Genomic DNA, 27,120 nt, shown 5'->3' with positions numbered 1-27,120 from the left:
TATACCAGCTTGGCGTTTACCAGCAAAATGCTGTCCTGCCGAGTTTCTACGGGAGTTACCACAAACAGAAACAGAACAGAAACAGAATATTGATGATGATGACGATGGTGAAGATGGTGTGATATTGAGAAAATAAAATTATGTGGGTGATGCATATGGTAATAGATATGATACTCAAAAAATAAAATTTCAAGGCACAATGAATTTGAATATTCTGATATCTGATAACCATGATCATTCCTGTTCCTTGTGTAATGACAGAAATTCCAGACTTCTTTTCTGAGGAAGAATGCCAGCACATCATAGAGCTAGCAATGGAGCAGGGATTAGAAGTAAGCTCCACCCATCAAATCACCGCGGACAACACTCTCCGCCTCCTAGATACCAACGGAGACCAAAGACTGAGTCTACAAGAGGTATTGTATACCATATTTTTATTTTGTTTTGTAAATATTTCCACGGTATCATGCAGTATATCACTTTCTAACCGGAGAAGGGGGTCGCCAAGTCAGATATATGGAACAGGGGCTGCGGAAATGGGGGGGGGCTGTGTGGGTCCACACAGCCCCCCACTTTTTTCCAACACCATATACAAATGTAAAAATGACCATCTGATTGAGATTTTTGGCATGGTCATGCACCCCCCCCCCTCTTTTGGCTCAGCCCCCGCCCCCCACTTTCAAAACCATTCCACAGTCCCTGTGAAAGTGTTCCTAATGTTCTTTTCTCATTCATTTTATGACTTTTCACGGGACAAAAAAAATCCTTGTAAGGTGAGTATAATTTGTGATTGTGCTGCCTATTCTAGATATTTATCCCCTTTTCATTGCCAATGTGAATAAAAAAATTATTTTCTAAAACCATAATAGGTATATCCCACCCAAATAAACATTGAAAATGGTTTAGTCTTGGGGAATGTAGGCCCCCCCCCCCCCCCCGAAAAAAAAAATCCCACATTTACCAAAATCTCCCCTCTTCTGTAGTAATACAAAAATCTTTTGAATAATAATAATAATAATATGCAACATTTATATAACGCTCAATACAAATGTTTCTATGCGCTGCATACTATTTCCCTGGCTTTAGCACGGCTATCCTTATCAGATGCTCAAGCATTTAAGGAATTCCTTCCTGCTGGGTACCCATTTATTACACCTGGGTGAGAGTGGAAAATGTAGATAAATGCCTTGCCAAAGGACACGAGTGCTGCAGTGGGATCTGAACCCTGAACCTTGTGGTTCAAAGTCTGGAGACTTACCCTCTGAGCCATAACACCCCTACAGATAAAACAAAATGTAGATCTAATATTGGCAACTTTTATGTAATATAATGTTATATTTCATATCTTTATTAGTATCGTCTATTTATCATTATTGTTATTATTGTTGTTGTTATTACTTTTTTAATTATTCATCACCATCACCATTGTCACCATCATCATCATTGTCATCACCATCATCATCATCCTGATCATTGTCATCATTTTTATATCATTTGATATTTTTTTATCTGATGTTCATAAGTTTGCGTTCAGGCCACAAGTCCAACATATAGATTTGTTTTTGTTTTTAAAGCTACAGCATTCTAGAAGAGTAAATTTGTTAGTAGGAACACAGCCTACCATGGTGTAGGTGACAGTACGTGCCCTCCAGAAATAGATGTCAATAAATAATAGGATTGACAAAACGACCATTAACCCACCACACTAAGTGGCTAGGTTTTTCTGGAGGCACAATCTCAGCCATGCTCATTCCGCCGTGACAGTTGATGTTGTAGCCATCTTCCTAAGTCTGCTACATAGACAGAGGCAGCAATGGGGAATTATTCATGGGCGTGAGCTGTGATTGCCACGCAGTATTTAAACGATGGCACCCCAGAGAGTTCACACTCCGGCATTATGGAAGTCAATATTGCATAAGCGTGGGGTGCAAGCGTGAATGTTATCAATCAAAGTCAAGAAAGTTTAACCCGGTTTGTCCCTCTTTCTGTGTTTCTCATGCCAAATGCTTTAAAAAATGGTTGAAAAGTACTAGTAATTGATAATGATTATGATGTTATATTCGATATTTGCTTTGACATACACGTGATGGGAAAGGTACATATCTGGGATGAAGTGTGTAAAAGTTATTATAAAATGGTTGTATGGATCCTATTAAAATGAATGGCTGAAATCTATCATGTACATGTAACCAGTCATAGCTAACAGGCAAATGTAATGACTGGTATTAACGACGAGTTTATTTACCGTTCATGGTTTGGAGATGCAGATGGCTTATAAAATAACAAAGATCCACATTACTACCTTACAAAACATATAATACACTTCATTTTGCTTCTAAGGCATTCTATTACCCACATACTTTGAAACAGTCCAATTGTTTCAAACGAACCTCGTGGGTGTAATTTTTGTTATAATGGTAATTCCGTCATCCAATGGTATCAATGCTCAACAGCCATGGAAAATCAAAGAGTTTATAGTTCTAAATTACCATTGGATAGCAAAGTTACAATAACAGTATAACTTTTGTGCTATATGGCCCATTTCATACAAGTATTTACGGTTTCCATGGCAGTAACTGGTAATATAGGGCCCAGCAGCAAACCATAATAACAAAGTTACCTTAATATCAGGCCTGGGGCCCGTTTCATAAAGGACTTGCAACTGTTTTATCTTTGCCATTATGGCAACTACCATGGTAACCTTGATTCTGATTGGCTGCTGAGCCCTGTTACCATGGTAGTTGCCATAATGGCAAAGTTACAACAGTTGCAAGTCCTTTATGAAACGGGCCCCTGATATATCAGACATGGTCAACAAAATAAATGCTTTGTAGTCTGCAAAATTGTTTGCGTTTCTGATGAAAATGAATTATTTTTTTATCAAATGCAGATGAAGATAATTTACAACTCTTCTGTGTTGCCTTTGATCACATTGCTTACAATTGATGCATAAAGAATGACAATAAGAATAATTTTATTTGCGTTTTTTCAAAAGTTTTGAAATAAGAAGAGCTGTGGCAAATTTAATTGACAATGATTCTTTTATTTTTATTTTACATTTAGATGAGGAGAACTATAGAGGATGGATATGATATCTACTTTAATGATGAGGACATTAGAGAAATGTAAGATTGTGTTTAATTATCTTTCTGCAATTTACAATATTTGTAAATACAAAGTTCAAATTAGATTTGGTAAAAGTAAAGATCATTCATTAAAAGAAAAAATGCTAACTCATTATAGTGTAACATGATAGAGTGTATAACAACACACATGTGTGAAAGATTAGATTTCAAATCAAGAATGATGGCATCCCAGGGGGGTGGGGCAGGGATGCATGGGCCAGCTGCCCCACTCTATGATATATCAAAAGGTGAACAACAGTAAAAAAAAAAACAGAGAGAAAAAGTAGAAATAAGAAAGAAGAATATAAAAAAGGAGAGATTGTGCTATGTTATCGAACAGAAAGAATTGGTCATACTTATGGAAGATGGTTTTAAGCCTGAGGATGGATAATTTATCTATAATAATCGTAATCCAGTATGATTTTTTTTTCTGGGGTGAACTATATTGTCAAGCCTTAAATCAAATTATCCATTTTGAAACATTGCTTTCCCCCAACTCAGGTACTCGCATCTCAAGTTAGATTTGAATCAAGATGGTAAGAATTCTCTCTATGTCTTTGTTGAATAGACTGGTTTACTTCCACAAAAATAAATATTATTGTTTCATTTATTCATTCATCAAACCATTGGTCAATCCATTCTTTCATCCGGTCATTCATTAATTCATTTATTTATTTATATTCATTTATTTAATTATTCATTTATTTATATATTTTTTTCTATCTCTCTATTTATTCATTAATTGAATGATTCATTCATCTGTTTATCCATCAATCCCATTCATTCATTTATTCATTCATTCATTCATTCATTCATTCATTCAATCAATCATCCATTCATTCATTTTAACTATATATTTTCTTATGGGCTTTGTGAGGAGTTAATGGGACATTATTGAAAACCTTAAATATATTGAATACGATGCTGAACAATCCATGTTGCTATGTCAGGCCACCTTGATGAAGCTCTCAGCTTAATCCAAACTTGGGCCATGAAACGAACTGTGATGGCTCTGGATGCTTCACCCCCATGGCCACCCCCCCCCCACTTTTTTCAGTAAACCTGTATGAAAAGGTTGAAGGAACATCTTTTGATTTTTGCAATGTGACCATCCCCCCCCCACCACCACTGGCTCAGCCCCCCCCCCCATCTTCGAAATATTTTTTCTGCCCCTGCTAAAAAACATATTCTGCTCCATGATTAATACTATATATATATATATATCATGTCAATATGGCCTTGAGTATATATGTAGCAAGGTAGGTATTATTTGCAGATCAATTAATCTCCCTTCTGTATGGTGCGAGGATTCAGTTGCTGACTGGGGTACAAGTTTTATATTTGCTGGGAGCGTTCTCCTGAAATTAATGCCCAATTAAGAGGAGCTTCTTCATTCATCAGATATTAATGATTCTGGTTTGGTTCGCTGGAGCGTGTGTGTTTGGATCCATATGGGTCATGGGAAAGTGCCCCCTTTTTTGCAAAAAACTGACATTGTTCCTTTAATTTTATGTAATCTACCCCCAGCCCCTCAATGTGATAACCAAAAATTTCAAACAATCTGTTGGTTATGGGGGCACATTTTGCCTATAACCTCACCTTCCCCCTCTCCTTCTCCTCCTTACCCTCCCCTTGATCCACTCCCCCTTCCCCTTTCCCCTTCCCCTTTCCCCTTCCCCACATCTTCAACTAGCTCTTTGACCACCCTGCCCCCTAGCCTTTAGCTACATGTAGCTTGCCATATCAGCAAATGAACTTTTTGTTGATTGAAGGATAATCAAATGTGATACCCAGTAGGATGTGTACAATTCCTTAGTTAATCAAAAGCTGTCCATTGGATGCTCCTCTGAACAAGCTAAATTACCCTGCATGCCTGTTCAGTAATTAATCAATCCATTTGATGGTTTCCCTTCAGCAGTGAGAGTACGATTGACATCAACACACTGTAAGAATATAACTCTAGCTGAATCTGTAACCAAATATTTTCTGTATGGCAATTTATAGAAAAGTATTCTTCTTTTTTTTGGTAGATAGATAGATAAATGGTTTATTAAAAATCAAGACATCATCGCGGCTAAGGCCGAATTGCGATGTATTACAAGGTAATAATGATAAAAAATATATATTCAAACAGTAACATAGATAATTACAAAATAAATAATATGGATAAAGTATTGTATTGAAACTAATTATGTTTTGTGTGATTGGATTGGGCAAGTTTGAAGACCCTTCCCTGAGGTAATTTAATAATGATTGTAATATTTGAAAAGCAGAACAACAATTTGACACAAGTGCCATATTTTTTTTTAACTTTGGGGGTTGTAGCCACCCCCCTCACATCCTCCATCCCACAAGGAATCAAGTGTTGATCACAATAGATAGACAGATAGATAGATAAAGGGATAAGATAGAAAGAGAGAGAGAAGGATGAATGAATGAGAGGAGATAGAAAGGTAGGTAGGTGGATTTAGAGGGAGAGAAATCAGAAATACCAGCCATCAAATATTTGACAAGAAAAAAAAGTAAACAGATCTCTCCTGTTCTTTATTTTGAATCCATTAAAAGAATGATGTTTTTTACTTGTAACTATGGGTTGTCAATTAAGATCATCATGGTTTTTCAATAATGATAATATCACATGATATCATTATTTAAATAATAAGGAGCAATGAAATATTGAATTAATGATAATAAGGGAGGTCTGTTATATTTAGTAATTATGACTGAAGTCTGATCTTGATTTGAATTTATTAATGCATTGTTTGCTTATGCTCATATATATTAAGGTATTATTGCTAACTTTAGTCTCATGAAATTTAGTATTATGTGACTGTCATATACAACTGTTTACTGAGACCGCGCTGTCCCATGTCTCTAGCGGATTTTCAGCCTGATTGGAAAAAGAATGACTACATCTTACCTATATTTGGGGTGTCATTTACATCCATGCTCCATTTGCTAGACCTTACCATTCAGCCCCTTCTATTGCTTTTCTCATTCTTTCTCATTTTGGATGTTTATGCAATGGGATCGTGCTTGAATTTTTATAGAATTTCTCCACGATATATGCCTCCTTTAAAGATGTAGATTACATTTAGACAATCCCATGTTTAAAGCAATGGAAATCTGAGTATCTTGATACAGACAGACAGGCTAGGTGGCTGTGCAACTGCCTCATTGTACAGGAGGCCACAGATTCAAATCACTGGTGGATCCAGGGGGCACAGCTGACTCTTGCCCCCCCCCCCTTTGAGAAGCAAAATTTGTAATGTAAAAATGCCATTAAAACAGAGGTGTGCCCCTACTTTTGAAAGTGTAGACCTTTTTTTTGCTTGTCAAATTTTTTCCTCCGAAAAATGTGCCCCTCCCCCTTTTGGAAAATCCTGGATCTGCCCCTGATTCAAATCATACCAAAGACTTTAAAATGGGACCTTCTGTCATGTATAAAGGAATGGAGAAGCGTAAAAATAAATGATATGCAGGGCCTACTAGAGGATCAACTAAATAACTAAAGTGCTACCCTTGGCAAAGAAAAGCTATTGTTTTATGTTTGCACATTGGGAATTTTTAGAGATATTGAGATAGTGATCTTATAAATATAAGGCTGCGTTTATGCGACCTCAAGCCAGAATCATGATTTGAATCATGATTTGAATCATGATTCAAAACACAAACATGAATCACAATATCACAGAATCAGCGTTTAGACGACCTTCATTCCAATGCTGTTTCTCCTCAGATTCGGGCCAATCCAGTGCGCATCACTAGTGCGCAGTTTGACAGAGGAAGTTTTTCGCACGTGTTTCGGCTCTCGAAAATTCTTTTGCTTCCATCAGAATTCAGTCTATACCTCATTTTGTTTACTTCTATCATAAAGGGTCCATATGCTTCTATTCATCTTGTTAGTTTATCCAAAATGGTGTTCGGAAGTGAATTTCAGCGTAGATCCAATTTGATATTGATACTGTATACTCAACAACAACTGAGATCATTGTCTGTCCAGTTAATTCATTTACTAGAACTTGAAGTTGAAGACATGACCAAAAAATGAAAAGTAGTGGACGATGCGATGACCAACACAGAACTTGAACATGACAAGAAATGAATTCATAGTACATAGTCATGTACATACAATGAACATATAGAGCGCCTTGAGCTTGGCAAGAGTCAAACCGAAAGTAGCCCGACACAACAGTGAGGTCATATAATCATGATTGTAATCACGATATCGTTTATTCGAACATTTTCGTACGTGATTCTGCAGAAACGTCTTTCCAAACGCCCCTTTTTTCGTGTTTCATGTTTGTGATTCTAATCATGATTATATTCAATTTCGACTAAACGCAATCGTGATTCTGCAGAATCATGATTTGAATCATGATTCAAATCATGATTCTAGGGTAAAAAAGTGGCCGATAAACGCACCCTTAATCCAATATAATTACTTGGCACACACATGAAAAATTGCCAAGTATATACTCGAGTTTACAGTGATATCGGCAAAATATCCAATAGTTAATAATGTCTTCCTTCACTGAATAATATTACCTTTAATTTTCCAAACGAATTATAGAGGAAAGTGATAGCGCTCACACTTTGCTTGGAACTGGGGAGTACAATGTTATTTGGAATTGTAATCAAGTACGCTTGATGTACTGTATTTCAACCTGCCCAGTGAAAGGAAGAAAAATTGATTAATCAAGTGAGCGCTAGAACAGGTGTTGGACTGGTGTGATATTTTGGAGTGCACAGTCTGTATCTGTTAGTAAATTCACAGCACGTTTCCACTTTGTAAAGATAATTTCCCAATGAATGGGTTGTTATTAGAAACGGCCTATTAATTCATGATCACAATAAATTACTCTGCCCATCTCTTGTTTAAAAAAAAACTGAAAGGAGAGTAATTACAGTAAGATACTGCTTCTATTTGTTCCCAAGTAACTTTTGTAATTCTTTTGTATTTTATTCCATTTCCAGGAAAATTCAATGTCAATGATCAATACAGAAACAATGGGCAATACATTTTGCAAAATAATTGTTGATACAATACAATAACAATATTTAACACAAGAGCAAACTACAGCAGCACTTCCCCTACTAGTTTTAGTATGTTTAACAGATCGGTTGTACTTGGCTTGCATATTGAACAATGAATTAACCAATATTGGTAAATTATTAATGCAAGATATTCATTTCAGGAGAAAATATGTAAAATCCAAGACTCTAAACAACTTCTTAAGGAACTATTATTCTTTTGGAGGTTATTATTCATGCGTTCTTGATGAACAACTTCAGATCTATATGACTGCCCATTCATAAGACTTTACCAATCTTGTATTCATGGTGAATTCAAATTCAACTTTGGACCTCAGAGATTAATCACATTGATATATTGTTGTTGTATGTAATGAGGCAGTTACCCAATACAGTGAGCATGACAAGAATTATTCCAAGTAGCCAGGAGATCTAGTTTATTTTATTAAAATGACCCATGTGAATGCCTAAGTTGCAATGAGGTTCCCTTGGTGTACATAGGAGATGTATTGAGGGTGATATAGTTTTCTCAAAGTCCATTCACACTCACAAAACAATGATATAAACTTAATTTACCAAACCATAATAAATAAAACCATAACAAATATAATGATAGTTAAACCAATAGGTTTTGCACCTTCCCCCCCACTTAAGTGATGAGAACATGACACTTGCATATCCAGGCAGGCGCAGTGGGTCAAGGGGCATCCCCTCTAAAATAGGTAAATAGAAGGAAATCATCATATGTGCCCCTTTATCCATTTTTTGTGTCCCCTCTATTTCAAAATCCTTGATCTGCCTCTTCATGAGAAAATAATTAAAGAACATTTCCAAATAACAGTACTTGTAAAGGTCATTTCTCTGTTTGTAGCCTGTCAAGAGTGAGTCATTATGAAAGTTGCTGATATCATTTTTAGAGTTTTAGCAAAGCTATAAAACTATCCCTATATATCTTTTATATCAAATTTGATTTTTTTTTTTTTTTGGGGGGGGGGTCATTCGCACACAGATTGCAAATTTCTCTAAGGGTAGCTGCTGCTTCAAGAAGATAAACCTTCAGACGACAACCCTTTTCACAATAATATCACCCAACCATGATTCTTAATACAATATTTCAATTCTATGTGAAAGTCTCAAAGACCTTCAGTTCAGCATGCATGCTCTAATTTGTTTGAGTGCGAACTGGCCTTGGTTGTTGGTTGGCTGGCTGGCATGTTCTGGTTGGGGTAATCTGTGGAGCCCAAGGGGGAAGCCCCTTTGTGACACACCCATTGCATTATTAAGATGGAAACCTACCTCCATCTCAAGGAAAATTCATCAACCATTCACCAGGTCATGGCAGGTCGTGCTTGACTTTGGAGAGGGTGACTAAAGGGGGCATTTTCACATGAACCTTGCGATTAATAGCAAGTCAATAATAAAGTTATTCTTATCACTTGTATAGTGTGGGATGGTCCGGGCTGAAAAAATATATATCTAGATAAATAAAGTAAAATTCACAGATCAAAAAATTTCATCAAAATCGGATAACAAATAACAAAGTTATTGCATTTTAAAGTTTCTCAATATTTTGTGAAATCGGTTATATGCACATCGTCATGAATATTCATTAGTTGGGCTGATGATGTCACATCCCCACTTTCCTTTTTCTTATGTTATTACATGAAATCATAAATGCTTCATTTTTTCATACATACATGTGTAAATGATGTGTTCCATTATGATGAAATAAGTTGCGGCAATAAATAGCTAATGCACTTAATCAGTTGTTAATCCAATTGTTTTAGTTCTTGGTAGAAAAATTTTGAATAAATCTTATTTCATATAATAAAATACAAAATAACAAGTGGGGATATGACATCATCAGCCCACCTAATTCATAAAGACATGCCTATAACTGTTCCACCGGAATAATGCAAATCTTAAAAATTCAATAACTTCGTTATTTGTTATCCGATTTTGATCAAATTTTCATCATTTTGCTTAGTGAATTTTACTCTATCTATTGGGATAGAAATATCTACAGCCTGGACACCTCTAAGTGCTCTATAATAACGCAGCATTATGATCTTGGCTGTAAAGTTTACAATTAATCGCAAAATGCTGTAAGGCTTGCAATCAATTGCACGGGTTGCGTTTGAACACAACTAAAGCAATTAATTGCAAGTACAAAATGCGCACTTCTGATCAGAGGAAAAGCTTAAATGTGAATTACATTGAATGTCATCTAATTTATTCAATTAATGCAGGAAGTGCTTTGACCATTATTTTTCTTTTTCCATCCGCTGATTTATTTTTGATTGCATTTTGATTGAAAAAAAGGTTTATTTTTCTTTAAAATGGACCCTTTGAGCACAATCTTAAAATGTTGGTCATTGGATATCAGAATGATACAGAACTGTTTCACCGGAATAATGCAAATCTTTAAAATTCAATAACTTCGTTATTTGTTATCCGATTTTGATCAAATTTTTCATCATTTTGCTTTGTGAATTTCCTCTATCTATTGGGATAGAAATATCTCCAGCCTGGACACCTCTAAGTGCTCTATTATAATGCAGCATTATCATCTTGGCTGTAAAGTTTACAATTAATCGCAAAATGCTGTAAGGCTTGCAATCGATTGCACGGGTTGCATTTGAACACAACTAAAGCAATTAATTGCAAGTACAAAATGCACACTTCTGATCAGAGGAAAAGCTTAAATGTGAATTACATTGAATGTCATCTAATTTATCCAATTAAAGCAGAAAGTGCTTTGACCATTATTTTTCTTTTTCCATCCGCTGATTTATTTTTTATTGCATTTTGATTTAAAAAAAGGTTTATTTTTCTTTAAAATTGACCCTTTGAGCACAGTCTTAAAATGTTGGTCATTGGATATCAGAATGATACAGAAAAAGGATTAAATCATTAAATTTCCAACCCATTCTACCCTGGAGAAGTAGTCAGAAATGAACAAGAAGAAATACCCAGATATTGTTATTGATCGGAAAATGTCCATGTGTGAATGTTTTCAAAAGCAAAGCTCAAAGCACAAGTTCAATTAATCATAACCATATCTGAAGCTCTTGTATAGCATGGAGGAGTGTGCACTTAGTGCTGGGTAGTTGATGTGTTCACTGATATGTCATCATTATTACAACAATCATTTCATAGTGTTGGAATACAATATATTCAGCCTTCGATGAAGAGATAAATCTTTTTGTAGCATATAAAGCAATTAAAATGTACCTTGAAGCATGAAATTAGTAAAGCAAAGCTTTCGATATGCCTCTTAGAGGGGAATGAATTGCTGCGATGCCTGTGTTGTCAATTACATGAAATATTCACAGTGTTTGCCTTTTAAAACTGTGTGTGTTTTCCTAACATAACAACTGCATGAATCTGATTGCTTGTTACTAGGCAGTAGTGACCATTAAAAAAAATCATATTTTCTCTAAGTTTAAACGGGAAAAAAATTGTGTATTTGGTGTATTATATTAGAGGAAATCACCTATTTTTACCAAATAAGTTAATTTTTGTATATTTTGCTACCACCTTTGAAGTTTGTGACATATCTTCTTTTATATGCCTTCCTTATATACACTTAATTCTTATAATAGAATAACTAAGTTCTCATAAACTGATTTGCTTTGTATTCATACCTACATCAACATGATATTAACAGGGGCTACGACCCACCCTCACCTTTTCACTAAACGTGTACAAATATATAAAAAATGATTGTGATGATTTTGCATGGTCAACCTCTTCACTATCATCTCAGCGCCCCCCCCCCCCCCCCACCATTCCATAATGTATGAAGGCTTGAAGTTCCAGAACTTTGGTATCATCATTTTCAGACTTCACAAATATTAAACCTTCATTTTTCTCTTTAACATTATAGTAATATACATATGCAAGCCTGTGGATTGTCTTTCATTGCAGTGATTCTGGTTATCAGATTAACACCTGTTTGACAAAGAAGGGGGACAGGACAGGGAATATGTGCCTCCCTCCCTCTTTTTTTTTTCAAAATTATGCACTGTATCTCCCCCTTATTGTAGAAGTAAGTAACCCTCTTTTAAGTGAAAAGGAACTTTTCTTGATTATTGCATCATTTGAGAGTGTTTTTTTTTAAGCAGGATCATCAGATATTCAGCACACCGTTTGCACCCTCTATTTTAGATCTTGGATTATGGACACAATAATATCATATAGACATTATATTTTGCACTTTGAAGTTTATACATGTTATAAGAGCTGCAAATGTGCCATATTGAACCTAGATTTATATATTATGTTGTTGATTGAGCCATGTATCTGGCATATGCACAAAATCAGTAGTAATGTATGACTATTCAACCCAAGTTTTCATATACTTCTTGCCATATGTTTTTGTCATACAATATTGGGAACCAAATTTTCTTTAGAGTTGGCTTTTTGCTATGATATTATTGCTAAATGATTTGAACAGAATGTGAAATTTATTATAAATCACTGCTCTGTATAAACAGGCTTTACTAATATGTTCAAACAGAAGGTTATCATGTTACATCAACCTAATGAACAGACAAGGCAGACTGAAGTAACTGAAATTTCATTTTCAGATGATTAAAGTCTAGCCAGATTAATCAAATAACTATGCTCATATCAAAATTGATTGCATTTATGCTGTTAGGATCATATAACTGCAAATCCTTGCAGGTAATATTGAAGATTTAGTTCTGGTTGTGAATTTTAACAATGGAGAGTCTTGTATGGAAGAGGTTGTGAAAGGCTTGCTATATTGAATTGAATTGAATTCACTTCAGTTGAATTCAACTAAATTCAATTCAATTTTTTCAATTCCAATAAGGCAATAGAGAGTATGAAATAATAATAATACATATGATTTATATAGCGTCTTTTCCATAGTTATAACAAGATCAAGAATAATAAGAAAAGAGAGTGAAGATAAATACAACACAATAAATAACAATACAGGGAAAATATATCTTATTGAAAATGGGTGGGTATATTGCACCTTAAGAACTAATGTTTGCTAAAAGCAATAGAATCACTAATTTGTTGATTTGCAATCAATAAATTTGTAAGCTGGGTAAGTGTACACTTTACCAAGAGAGGCTGGGCACTAAGTGTAATTGACAGAAAAAAATATTTTCATACTGAACCAGTCAATGAGAAGGGATATAACAATCATAAGACATTTATAAGATGAATGTAATACGGAATGTAAACTAATAGTGATGTAATTCACTTTAGTGAACCTTTACCCAAGCTTATTAAGAGATAAGACAAACTTAATTGATTTTGAGTAAATCTAAGAATTTATCATTGTCACAAAGCATTGATTAGATGGTCTATTCATTTTTTCTCTTCCAATATAAAAAAATCTAAAATCAGCAACATATTTTTATTCTTTGATATCTAGTGAATTTTTTTTAAAGATCATAACAAAAATGTTATGATTGTTGATGAGCTGTTTGAATCCTGTTCTTCTGTTTCCTTGACCTTTATTGACGGCAGAATACAAAGATAATACTGCTGTAATAAAGTCTGGTTCTAAAATCCACCAGTGAAAAATCCACCTGTCGACTTATGTATCAATAATGAAAAAGGGAAGCAACAAAGTCAATGCCTGTACTTTACGGTTTTAGTCTTCTATATGGTGTCTCAAAATAGTAAGAAATAATGGATATGATTATATTCAGAAATGTTTTGCGATTATGAAAATAAAGAAAGCGACAAGTCAGCAAAGTCAACGTCTGTACTTTACAGTTTTAGACTTCTATATACTGTCTCAAAAATATTAGAAATGAGGTGTATACTATATTGATAACTGGTTGATGTACAAATTGAATATTTATTTGGAATTTTAGGAGCATTATGAAATTATTACAGCCCATATTTCATGTTTAGCTATAAAAAAAATTATAGATCAGGAATTACATAAGATAAGTATGATGGTTTGATAGATACATACTGTACTAGGAATGTAGGTAGAAAATGTTATGATGAAATGGGGCATGACATTGAATAACAAAGTATTGAAACAATGAAAATGTAGGAGTACTATACTACTTCTTTAAAATTCATCTGCAATATACAATCATCATTTCAAATATGTGACAAATTACCAATATATTCAAGTTTTTCCAACCATCTCCTTGTTTCTACTTCACTTTGCCATATCTTTCTCTCTCTCTCTCTTTCTCTCTTCGTTTCTCTTTAATGACCTCTGCTCTCTCCCATCTTCTCCCCTCTTCCGTTCCTACCCCACTCCTTTTACATTTATAAGTCAGTATTTTATTCTTCATTTCCTCCTCCTTTTAGCTATTTCCTTTCCTCCGAGGGGCCATAATGATATTGTATTTAATTTGCAATAAATTAAGTAATAGAATATTGATGCAATTTCCTTGGAGGGTATTACATATTCAATAATTTACCTTTATCGCCATTTGAATACCCAAGCTAGAATTTTTTGATTTTATTTCCACTAACATACCAATGGTCAGTTTGGAGTCTCCTTCGTTGGTGTGACTGTATCATAAACCATTGTATCAAATCCTTCTCACTATCAGATTTCATCAGTCGGTCGGAATCATCCGGTCTTAATGTACATCAGCTGGCTGCGTACATCAAGACCTTTGTCAGTAAGAACCCCATCAAGAAGTCCAGGTACAGTGAACAGACCTGGATCTATCCAGAGAGGACCAAGGATGACCTGGTCGCTGAGTTCCAAAGAAGGTAGGAAATAGTCCAATACACTTAAAACATTATGGTGTTAAAGGACAAGTCCACCCCAACAAAAGGTTGAATTGAAAAAAAGAGGAAAATCCAACAAGCATATGACTAAAAAGAAAATTAATCAAAATCGGATGTAAATTAAGAAGGTTATGACATTTTAAAGTAACAGTTGTATGCACTCTCTGGTCGATATGCAAAGGAGGGGACTGATGACATCACCCACTCACTTTTTTCTTTTGTATTTAGTTATTAAAAAATATTAAATATTCTAATTTTCTCATCATTTTCCTGTGAAACAATTATTCGTTCCTACCTTAACATGTGGAGTTACCAATGTTTTAACATTTTATGGTTCAGACATGTTGGTTCTTTTTGTCAAATTGGTAAAATTTGAATGTTGTATTATTCAACAATTAAAAAAATAAAAGAAATAGTGAGTGAGGGGCATCATCGACTCTCTCATTTGCATGTAATTGAGTTGTGCATATAACTGTTTTGTGTCATAACTTTCTTGTTTTACATCAGATTTTGCTGAAATTTTCAGTGTAATTGCTTTTTTTCTCTTTCTATTCAAATCAACATTTTTCTGGGGCACCGTAGACTTGACCTTTAAAAACATCACAATACCAGTTGGTGCTTTGAATGCACGATTTAGTTTGAATATAACGCCAAACATGATAACACTAATGGGTTTTGAACTAAGAAACCATACATTCATCACTGGTGTAAATAACTAAGAAGGTAGAAATAATCCGATATACACTATAGAAATTATGGTGTTAAAAAGAACACAACACAAATAATAACACCAGTCATTGTTGTGAGAGGGCTGCTTCCCCGGGTGTTAGAAATACAGTGTAGAGTTTTAATGTAGCAAACATACCAAATACTGTTGGAGCAATGTGACTCAGTGGATTAGTCTTCTGACTTTTAAAAAGAAGGCCGGGGGTTCGAATCTTAGCCATGGCATGATTTCTTTCAGCAATAAATTGATCCGCATTGTGATGCACTTCAACCCAGGTGAGGTAAATGGGTACCCCGCAGGAATTTATTCCTTGAAATGCCTCCATGCTGTAAAAGGCTGCGAGGCTAAAGCCAGGGTAATCAATTGCTTTGGAAGCACATAGGGACTTTATATCATAATGTGATATGTGCTATACAAGAACTGTTTTATTATTATTATAGGTACAACAAACATAATACAATTTGGTATTGAACGAGCACCTTAAATTCAACACTGGTGTCAATAAAGTGCCTACAATTTTGAGCAAAAACCCAACCAAGAAAAAAATATGTGTAATAGCTGTAGCATTTCTCATGGCAGTGCTGCTGATCCTGTGCCTTAAATTGATAACCTACAGTCGCTATCTGCTCTGTCTGAAAGCCCAAAAGGCATTAACTCACATAGTTTACATTGTGATGCACAGTTAATGCCCTTCTAGCACTAAGCCAATGTTAATTTTGAGAATATGAAGATGAAACCAGTTGTATGATTGAGTGGACTTTTACCTGAGTGACTCATCAATTTTGTTGAAAGCTGTACAGTGCGTCCAAGAAAAAACGAAACCGAGATTAAGCGATGATTTATCATAACTTAATCACAAATACAATAGACAAATGACCTACCATTGTAAAGATTAGAATCTCCCCTTTCATCTGGAGTTACTTAGATTATTTCTAATTCACGCATGAGTGAGCAACAACAATTTGAAGAGGGGATACCAAAAAGTCATTTGGCGGGCTGTATCTGGGTTTCAAAAAGAAAACCACATTGTCAAAAAGTTCAATATCTGCTCTTTAATTTGATACCTCAATTACAGAAAATGGTCTAGAAATAACAAAGTTCTGGTTATTTGAAATAAGGCTTGAATTTCAATAATTTCATAAAATGAAGAGGTTCTACAGGCAAGCGTTCAAACTCACTTGACACTCCGTTTTGTTGACGATCAGCCATGCATATAGTCTTTTGTTAACCATGCGATAGCTTCTGTGGGAAACCGGTGAAAACACGTTTATTTAATGAAATTATGGAAATACAAGCATTGTTTCGAGGTAACATAACTTTTTTACTTCTTGACCATGTTTTGTGATTAAGGTATCAAATAAAAGAGCAGATATTGAACTTTTCAGGCATGTGATTTTCTTTTTGAAATTCGGATACCCCCCGCCAAATGAGTAACTTTTTGGTATCCTTTGTTCAAATTGTTTTTGCTCACTCATGCGTGAATGAGGAATACTCTAAGTAATATCAGATGAAAGAGGAGATTCTAAGCTTTACATTGGTAGGTCATTTGTCTATTGTATTTTTGATTAAGTTATGATAAATCATCGCTTAATCTCGGTTTCGTTTTTTCTGGGACGCACTGTATAGGGACTAGTTTGAGCGTCATGAGACCATGTTGTTCTTTATTTAATGTGGGATTGGGGGAGCAGTTTGGGTAGCATTCTGTCATTCTCCGTCTTTCTCTCTCTCGCCCTCTCTGTTTATTATCTCTCTGTTTCTCTCCCTCTCTCTCTCTTCCTTTAATCCCGCTTGTTCTATCACTTCCTCTCCCTCCCACCTTACCTACCCCCATTCCTCTACCCTTCCCCTCATCTGTCTCTCTCTGTCTCTTTCTTTTCTCTTGCTTATATTCACTCTTTTCCTCTCTCTTTCTCCCTCTCTCCCTGTTGCTTCTCCCCATCTTCTCCTAATGTACTGTCTCTATTTTCCCCCCCTGCCTCTGTATATTCCACTTTTTCCTCTTTCTACCATCTTCTCCTAATGTACTGTCTCAATTTTTCCCCTGCCTCTGTATCTTCCATTTTTCCTCTTTCTACCATCTTCTCCTAATGTACTGTCTCTATTTTCCCCGCGCCTCTTTTTCCTCTTAGTTCTCTTCTCCTTTCTCCTCTCCCTTTCCCCTATATGGAAACAATAAATCATGGATAAACCTTTCCTGATGATTTCATTATAGAGGTACAGTCTTGAAGCATAATGTGTACACATCTTCAGTAGATAAGAATGTTATTTTTACGTAACAGAATTCATGTTGCTGCTATTCCTGATTGATACTACTACTATGAATACAAATAATGCTGCTATTACAAACTAAATATACTGTTACAGCTTCTATCATTATCACTACTAATACTACCACTGCTACTACTACTACTACTACTACTACTACTACTACTACTACTACTACTACTGCTACTACTACTACTAATACTACTACTACCACTACTACTACTACCACTACTACTAATACTACTGTTGCTGCTGCTACTACTACTACTACTACTACTACTACTACTACAACTACTACTGCTGCTGCTACTACTACTACTACTACTACTAATACTACTACTACTACTACTACTACTACTACTTCTACTATTAATGATAATGATAATAATAGAAAAAATAATAATGATAATAATAATGATAATAATGATGATAATAATAATAATAATGATCATAATAATAATAATAATAGTAATAATAGTAATTATGATAATAATAATTTTCAAAAATGAATTAATAATTTCATATCTATTCTTCCTCCTCTTACAACTTCCACTCTGTTGACTACTACTGCTACCATTCTGTATGACTTCTAGGCCTACATCTACTAATTCAAAGATGATTACTTCTAATTATGTCAAGACTGCTAATATTCATACTACTACCACCAGAACATCTATCATTTACTTCAAATAATTTCCTTTTCTCTAGTTCACTGAGGTCATTGCGCTAGAACAGCGCTTCTCAACCTTTGTTTACTTGAGGACCACTTTGACTCTCAGATTTTTCTCAAGGCCCACCTACCAAAATTTTAAGAAAACATGCATTTTGATGAAAAAGTGTTTCGTGAAATTTGAACACAAAGCTCCGAATTACTTTCGAAACAATTTGCAAACGTCCGGTAAATGGGCGACAATAACTACATCAAATACACAATATGCATGCACATGAAGTTCACATCAAAGTTAGATCGAAACCAACATAGTGTACATGTGCATGCTTTGCAACATGTAGATACCTTATAGTGTGCTTTAGTTTCGTTTGACCCACGTAGACTGATAGGACATAACATGTTCTGACAGGTCTGTGCAATATACTATAATTTTTTCCCCCTATGGAGCTTTTCGCGGCCCGCCTGAAAGAGCTTCACCGGTTGAGAAGCGCTGTGCTAGAATATCAACCGTAAACTTTGACTGAAATAAATCAATCATTTTTTTTCAAGAAGCAGATAAGCTAACCATTCCTATTTTCATGTTTCTAGGTTACTGCGATTGACTAGGCTTCCAGAGCAGCTCATCAACAAATACAGCTTCTTTCAGGTTGTCAAGTATGGCCCCCACGGTCACTACAATGCTCACTTGGACTCGGCCGGAGACACCCAAGGGCTTCCATGCTGCCATCTGGTCAGTACCAAGAAATGCCGCATCTGTAGGTAAGTCAGAAGAAATCTTGATTTTGATTTCTCCCCCTTGGAAGGCTTAGGATTATTTGGAAAGTGAATGGTAGTCCTACAGTCTATAAAAAGTGATTAAAGTAAATTTATATTCAGAACCATCCCGAGAGACATACAGGTGAAATGTTCTTCCCAGAGGTTGCTACAAAGCTATGGAATCCCCTACCTACTATTGGGAAGATGGCCGGCTTCTGCTGAACAGTTGACGAAAGCCATTAAATCTATTTTGCTACAAGGACAATGAATTGCATGGACTAAGCTGATCATTCTGAAGTGTTGAATTATTGTTTCAGTGACTCAAACATGAAGTAGTGTGTGTGCCGCACTTTCTAACCGAAAGGAAAAAGCACTATATCAATTGACTATTAGATTGGACCGGATGTCACAGCTATTTTGAACAGCGCCAGCTATAGACCTTGATTACTCCTGTAGTACTTGGATTTTTATACTGAGATGTAGGATTCATCAAAATTGACTCTGTCTTTCCTTCTCCTTTCTTATTAAAATTAATATTTTAGCAACTTTTCATTGTAGAATTAAAATTGATAGTTTTCGGTGGAGGGGATGGCAAATAAAACTCCATAGAATTGTTAACTGAAGGGATTGTGCTATGAAAATACATGACGAAAAACTTCCATTTGAGAACACTATACCCCAGTTTCCCTTCTCATCAATTCTCTTCTCCAAGTACGACAAACCCTAACTGCCCCAAGCAAGCAATTTAAGTATCAAAACACCTGTTTCTTGACGTCGGTCCGAAGATAACACAACAGCCCGGCATGTACAGTCACAGCAGGGGGCCACACATGATGGGATACATGCGCAGCGCTGAGCACGGTCCCTGCAAAGCATGCCGTCATTTTTATTCGCTTACTTTCCTTATTTCGAGGTCGATTTTCTTCGTTCGAAATTAAAAATGGACTAACATTGGATTACTGAATACAATATGCCTTTGAAAACGTGATTAAATATCGAATACAATAATTTCATTCCGAAGGTCCTACTACAGGCAGAGAAGTCTTACGTAATAGCACAGCTGTTGTTTATCTTTTCGTCCTTTGCTCAACGCTCATATACTGGCCTGTGGAGGTGAAATTGAGACAGCGGGGATTACCCCTGGATTACCTGGCCAAGCACGGTTGATAAGGGCTTGGAAATGATTTTCGGGAGATCCAAATGGAAAATGGGGTATAACACCGCAGTTTGCAATCTGAACTGCGGTCTTTCTCCAAACGGGGGTTTGACGTAATGTACCACCTTGGATATGTTTGACTTTTATTGTTTTTCATCTCCATTTCACTTGTTAGATACATGACTATCATGGTTTACTTGAATGATGTTGAAGAAGGAGGTGAAACAGCGTTTGTTGTGGCCAACAACGACACTTATGATGATCATGTAAGTTACTAGCTCTTGTCAATTTGTAAAGAATGGAGTAAACGCTCTGTGTTCTAGTAGGTGATGAGACTGTTAGTTGAAAGGCATCATCTCAAGACTTAGCTCTTTGAGCAAATAAAGGCCAAGAACAGGACTGGCTAAATGTTGCCTCAAGGTCAGCCTTCAATGCTTCTTGGCAATTTATTGAAAGATCAACTATCTGGACAAAACAATTAGGGTCCCCTGATCCCCTCTTAGAATTTAACTCTTGTTAAAACTCACCATAAAAACTATTTTGTTAATACCAACACCAGATAGAGGACCACGTCCTAAGGTGTTAAGATATACCCCTTTAAATATACATGTACAACACCAAACAATGTCAGTATAACATGGTTGTTGAAATAACACAATATGCCCTATTAAACACTGGTGTAAAATGCTTGGTGTGATCTTGGAGTTTAAACCATAGTTTAAATATAACACCAAACAATGTCAATATCATGTGGTTGTTGAAATAAACCATATATTTAACATTGGTGTAAAATGCATGGTGGGATTCTCGCACGACACTGAATAGTGTTGTTTCAACGCCTATGCTTTGCAATGGTAAATTCCCAATGGATACTGTGTTTGATCAAACATGTGAGTTAGAATGAACAGATGGAACTTAGCACATATCCATCAAATATCAGGATTTAAAGATAAATACCAGTTGTGGTGACGATCTCAAAATGAGTTCGAGCAGAATCCAATGATATTAATAATAATAATAATAAAAATGGATATTTAGAGGCGCTAAAAACAAAAAGTACCATAGCGCGTACAATGTATGAATAATAATTTAACAACTACAATATTCAAGATAAAAAGGGAAATTAATTATTGAGGAAAAAGGTATGTCTTAAGGGAAGGGATATTACCACCAAAGTGTTTGTATGTATAAATAAAAAAATATGTGCCAAATAGCTCTGGAAGAAAATGCGCAATTGCTGAGAAATTAGCAAAATAAGCCTGGAATTCCTTTAAATGTCGGGTATTTTTCGAAGCAATATTAATACACTGTCCCACATATCCTTTTCCGTGTTAGTGATCATCAGAATTATCGATTTTGAGGTAAGATTTCATGATTATACAAAGATAAGTTTACATCGATGTACTAGATATAGATGTACATGTATGGTAAAATTTTGACAATTTAACCGTGATTTGATACACTCTCCCGTGAAATAATTGTCTGCCTACTGTCTTTTACCTTTAATCATCATTACCACTACTATTCTATCCATTCAAAATCTAAGAAACTTCGCAACAGTGGCAACATAAACCTGAACAACCACTGCAAGGAATCAAAGCTTCACGTCAGACCGGAGAGAGGCAAGGCCGTCATTTGGTACAACCACTTCCTGAACGAGGAGACGGGCTGGTTCGGGGACGTCGATAACTTCACCTGGCACGGGGGTTGTCCGGTCATGAAGGGGGAGAAATGGATCATGAATAGATGGATCTGTGCTAGCAATGACAGGGAGGTAGATCTATCTTAACCCACTGCCTACGGGAACCGGGTAGTGACTGTACAACGCCTATGGGAAATACAGAATTCAAGATTCAAAAGGTTGTACCCATTGCCTACTGGAAGGGAGTGGTCTCTGTAGCCTACAAAGGCAAGGGAATTACAGAATTCAGAAGTCAACAAGTTAACTCATTGGCCCGTATTCTGAAGTTGGGTTTAACTTAAACTCAGGTTTAAAGTTGTGGTTTATGTATGGATGGCCAATTGTTACATAAATCGCCAACAGTAAAGTTACCAAATTTTAGATCATTTGGCTCTCAAAACCATTAATAATTGTCTAGGAAGTATAAATATGAATCAGATGAATCAGAAAAGAGCACAGTAAACATAAGAAACATACAGCTTAATAGAAATTTTGACACGTTTGGCTTCCCATAATTTTAGCACAGAGTTAGACCATGGTCTAAGTTAAACCTGACTGCAGAATACGGGCCATTAAGTTTACTTAAGGTTCTTGTGAACCAATTACCTAATTCCAACTGGAACTGGGTAGTCCCTGTTCAAAGCCTTTGGGTATTCCACAATTCAGCTTTTAACAGGTTAACCCCTCGCCTACTGGAACCCAATGACTCGGTTGCCATGGGTATAATTTGCCTCCTTTCGCCTCTTAGATCTTAGCATTTGAATATGTATATTTTAATCACATCACTATTAAAGCAACTACCCGAGTTAAAACAAAGGGCGGAAATTCCCAACTTTTTGGGAAATAGACAAGAGAAAATGTTTTTTTAATGCTTGCCTAAGTGAATCAAAATTGAAGTATATGGAATTAAAGTTCATTTTTTATCAGTCAATTTAATCTCATAGTTAGCTTATGCTATGTTTACAAACATGAAAAATCTTTGAAGGGAAGTATGCCTCTGCTAGCTTTTTAACCATATTAACAGGAGAAGTATCACAAATGAAGTTGGTACCCAGTGAGCATTGACAATAATTTGATATACTGCCATCTATGTTCAGAGTAAGTACATTCCTCAGATCAGATCCTGTGCTGCATGAGTATGGAGCATGAGCATGATGGGGAGTGTTTCATAAAAAGTGATTTTTCACTGACTGATTCCCTCTGAGCCAATCAGATGCAAGGATTTCAGTAGCTTATAACAGTTTTCAGTGAAAATCACTATTTGTTTTTTCATGAAATGCTCCCCTAATTGTATTTTCTCATTAAAAACTGATAAAATCATTGTAAAGTAATATCTTCTTTACTTTGGTTCTATAATTACAGTAAGAGTACTTAATTTAAAAAAAATGAAATTCAAAGGAGTACTAACTTAAAAAAAAATTGTAATAATAAATTCAGAAATTTAGATATTAAGAACTGTGATAACCAATAGATCTTTTAAAAATAATATCTTCTTTACCTAAGTTCCATACTGTTCCGAAAATAGTAACATGTGACTTTCTGTAATTTTCTAGTAAATTAAGAATGACTGAATTTAGCATCAAATTGTGAAAAAACACCACCAGTTATAAAGGAAATAATAAAACCTTGACTGTTTCCCTTTCTGGATTTTACCATTAAAAAAACAACTTGTATTTTTTCTTGATCAGATTAATAATATTCCATTGTTTTCGTACTTCAAATATTAATGAAACAACATGTTACCTTCTGAAATATGTATCTAATCACATTTATTCTTTATTATTTATTCTTTTTTATGTAACTTTCCATATATTATTATTATTAGTGCCAAATAGCTGATTGATATATAATGATCTAGTAATGTGCCTTATCATTGATAATACATATTAATGTGTGCTATAAGGTAGACTTAGATTTGTGACGCTACTTCCGTGACAGAGAGACTTGTGTGACAGAGAGGATGGGTGTTCTCCTTTTATCTTGCATTGTGTTTGCAAACTCACTTTTGGTCTTGTGCAGATGGAATTTTGAATAACACTGCCATATAGGGGAAAAAGTACACAGCATACCACTGTATATGTGTGTGTTCAGTGTTGAAGACAATAGGTGACTTCAATTACTGTGTTGAAATCTGGTGTCAGCCACAACACCGTACTTTAATGATGCTGGTGTTGGGATTGACCTTGGAAAATGTGATGTATTTCTGGTAGTTCGTGTTAAGCGCTGGTGTTAGATGTTGTCTGTTGCACCGAGCATCACAGCTGGTGTTGACGGTCTGCTTGTAATTTTCCCATTTGACTAACACCAAACTCCATGCAGGGATTGGGAAAATTGTGATTTCAAGTTTGGTGTTGGTGTTGGCGATTTGAAGCCCATGAACAGGCAGCGAGCAGGATGAAACATCCCTGTAAGAAATTAAATTTTTACAGTTACGATAAGTGCAAATCATTAAAGCCCTAAACAATTAATGGACAACAATGTTTATTCTTTCGGATTCTTGAAGTGATTGATTTTAGCCTTTGCATTCTGTATGATAAGATTTTACAGTAATTTCTCCCCGTTTTCACTTTCGTCGTCAAGAAATTCTCGTGTTAAGTTGAGCTGATGAGCAGCGCAGAAGCGTGACATCATAGGCTATCGATAACGATAGGTATCGTTCCTCTGAACCCAGCTCGGTGCTGGAGCTCGGTTCAGCAGCCTTTACACACTCTCAAAAACCAACACCGGACACCAAACTTGAAATCACCCAAGGTACTATGACCCTTAGACTATTGATTGGAGCATTTTAACAATGTGAATGAAATGATCTTTATCCACCATGTGAACACACAGTGATCACTCACACTGTTGTGGCTTCCACAGTGTGAAATTATCCTCACAGTGTTAAATTTGAGCATTTTAACAGTGTAAATCACATCCTTACATAACCCACTATTTTAACACACTGTAAGGACATTGTGTGAGGCTGTGATCTTTTCAGCAATGTAAATTCATGTTGGAGGGAAACAGTCTGTAATCATTGTGTTAAAAGTGCGGATGCACTTTCTGAGATGCACACAGTACGCTTCCCAGTTTTATGATGTAACAATCATCCAGCATCTGCAAATTAGGGGAAGGCATTGTAGATTCAAGAATCTTTAGAGGACTGTGAATTTGCAGAAATCTGTTGTTCAGAAATGAGGCGACGCGAAAGAATTGAAAATAGACGTCTTGCACATGCTCATTAGGTGGTTTCAAACCGCCTCGATCACAAGAATCCCCGTTAAATTACGAGAACTTTTTTAGGCTGAAAAATACCCATTAATTATTCATGCATTCACACCGCCCTGAAACATACCCTTCGGGATAAGTTCCTGAAGTTACGAGCATGCGCAGTATGGTCTGATAAGCAGGCAAGGCGCGAGATTCAAAATCACTAGCCCAGCAGCCACCCACGGCGCCGCACCCAACGACACGCTGAGCTAAAAGTTCCCGTAATTTGCTTTCACATCGCCAAAATACCTGCGACCTTGGAAAAATCCCCAAGAAAGTTCTCGTAATTTCGCCAAGTACCTACTATTTAGCGGGTATTTTCTTTCGGGGAAATTACGCGTAGTTTGCTTTCACATTACCAAAATACCTGGTATTTTCTGATCGGGGTAAATTTCCCGATCAGAGAATACCTGGAACTGAAAACTTTGAGGCGGTCTGAAACCACCTATTGCAACACTAAGAGCCAATAATCATGTCACGTAAGTTTGGTTGCAAATCTAATGCTCTCCATGCATTGTTATCCAGATAGATCTAGTCTACAGCATTCCATAATGTGAATTACAAATATTTATGTGTATAAAGTGATATAATTTTATTGATATATTAGTGGCACTGTTTGGACTTGTGCAATGATTGTGAATGTTACAAGTGAATTTTCAGATTGTGCAATAAATGCTGTAAACAAAATATACATGTACTTTGATAACTATTCAAGTCAGGATTCATCTATGTATCAATAGCATTATAATGACTCAAAATCTCTGAAACTGACAAAAGATGGAATGAATTTTGTTAGATAGGTTACAGAGATTTGAGAATACATTCTCACCAAAAGTTAAAACAACCACGGGAGTAGAGAAAACAATTATTGTTGGTATCTTAAGATAAAATTTTCATTATTGGCTAAGATTTTCACTATTTGAATATACATATACTTCAAACTGATATTAAAAATTAAGATTTGACAATAAAATTTGTCCTTTTCTTATAGGGACATAATGCACCCCTTTATACCCAGTACTATTTGGGTTGAAATATGGCTCATAAAATGATGTTTATACCATTTACAGTTACTAAATCATTATAAATAATTTGGTTGTGAAGTATAGATGTTCGCTTTTCTAAAGGAAATTAAAAATTATTCATGAGGCACATATGTTACTTTGTGAGTTTCAGATCTAAGTGCACAAAAAAATTCTTCTCCAAATTTTATGATATCTGAGGTTATTAGGGACATAGCCCGACTACATATTGGCTAGTCCAGATGCTGGCCCTTTGAGATTTTTTCCCCTCCATTCTCACTGCACTCCATCCACTGCACGCTTTTCCTCCACACTGCCCTTACCCACTGATCATGTGACCCTCAAATTTACCCCTCCAGTGGGTAAGTGGAGGGGAAAAATCTCAATAAGGCCAGCATCTGGACTACATAATTATTGGCAAAATATAGAGATGGAAATTGACTTCTATGGGTTTTTAGAAATATGCCCTCTACTGCTCAGCAACTGAAAGGCCTTTGGAGTATTGTCAATTTAAATGGAAAGCAAAATTTTAGTTTATTTTTATTTTTTATGGAAAGCACTTCATTCAATGTCTGCACTTGAGTTAAAAATAATGAAATAATTGTTCATATTATGTTAATTCTTAAATTATATGATATCAGATTATGAAAGTAAGTTTATTAAAGTAAAATCATTTTCTTCA

The 27,120-nt window shown here is 35.5% G+C and overlaps 2 protein-coding genes across 3 annotated transcripts in view; both read left to right on the top strand.

Moving 5' to 3' along the window:
- Positions 1-13,904, top strand: part of LOC129271643 (transmembrane prolyl 4-hydroxylase-like) — a 15,759-nt gene extending 1,855 nt beyond the window's left edge. Inside the window, exons 3-7 of one of the 2 annotated variants that reach the window (XM_064106286.1) lie at positions 262-416; positions 3,064-3,125; positions 3,627-3,661; positions 9,169-9,785; positions 10,546-13,904. In XM_064106286.1, the coding sequence (XP_063962356.1) occupies positions 262-416; positions 3,064-3,125; positions 3,627-3,661; positions 9,169-9,185 (269 nt within the window). In that variant the 3' untranslated portion in view covers positions 9,186-9,785; positions 10,546-13,904. The remainder of the gene's footprint in view (positions 1-261; positions 417-3,063; positions 3,126-3,626; positions 3,662-9,168; positions 9,786-10,545) is intronic. The other variant, XM_064106287.1, reaches the window with a different exon arrangement.
- Positions 13,810-27,120, top strand: LOC135156050 (transmembrane prolyl 4-hydroxylase-like). Its single transcript, XM_064107082.1, has 5 exons — positions 13,810-13,825; positions 14,726-14,891; positions 19,160-19,330; positions 20,659-20,749; positions 22,030-27,120. Exons 1-5 carry the CDS (start codon positions 13,810-13,812, stop codon positions 22,270-22,272), a joined length of 687 nt encoding a protein of 228 aa, XP_063963152.1. The 3' UTR covers positions 22,273-27,120.

Source organism: Lytechinus pictus, chromosome 11 (assembly GCF_037042905.1).
Source record: "Lytechinus pictus isolate F3 Inbred chromosome 11, Lp3.0, whole genome shotgun sequence".
In the NCBI taxonomy this organism is placed as follows: Eukaryota; Metazoa; Echinodermata; class Echinoidea; order Temnopleuroida; family Toxopneustidae; genus Lytechinus; species Lytechinus pictus.
This window is presented reverse-complemented; position numbering and strand designations above follow the sequence as displayed.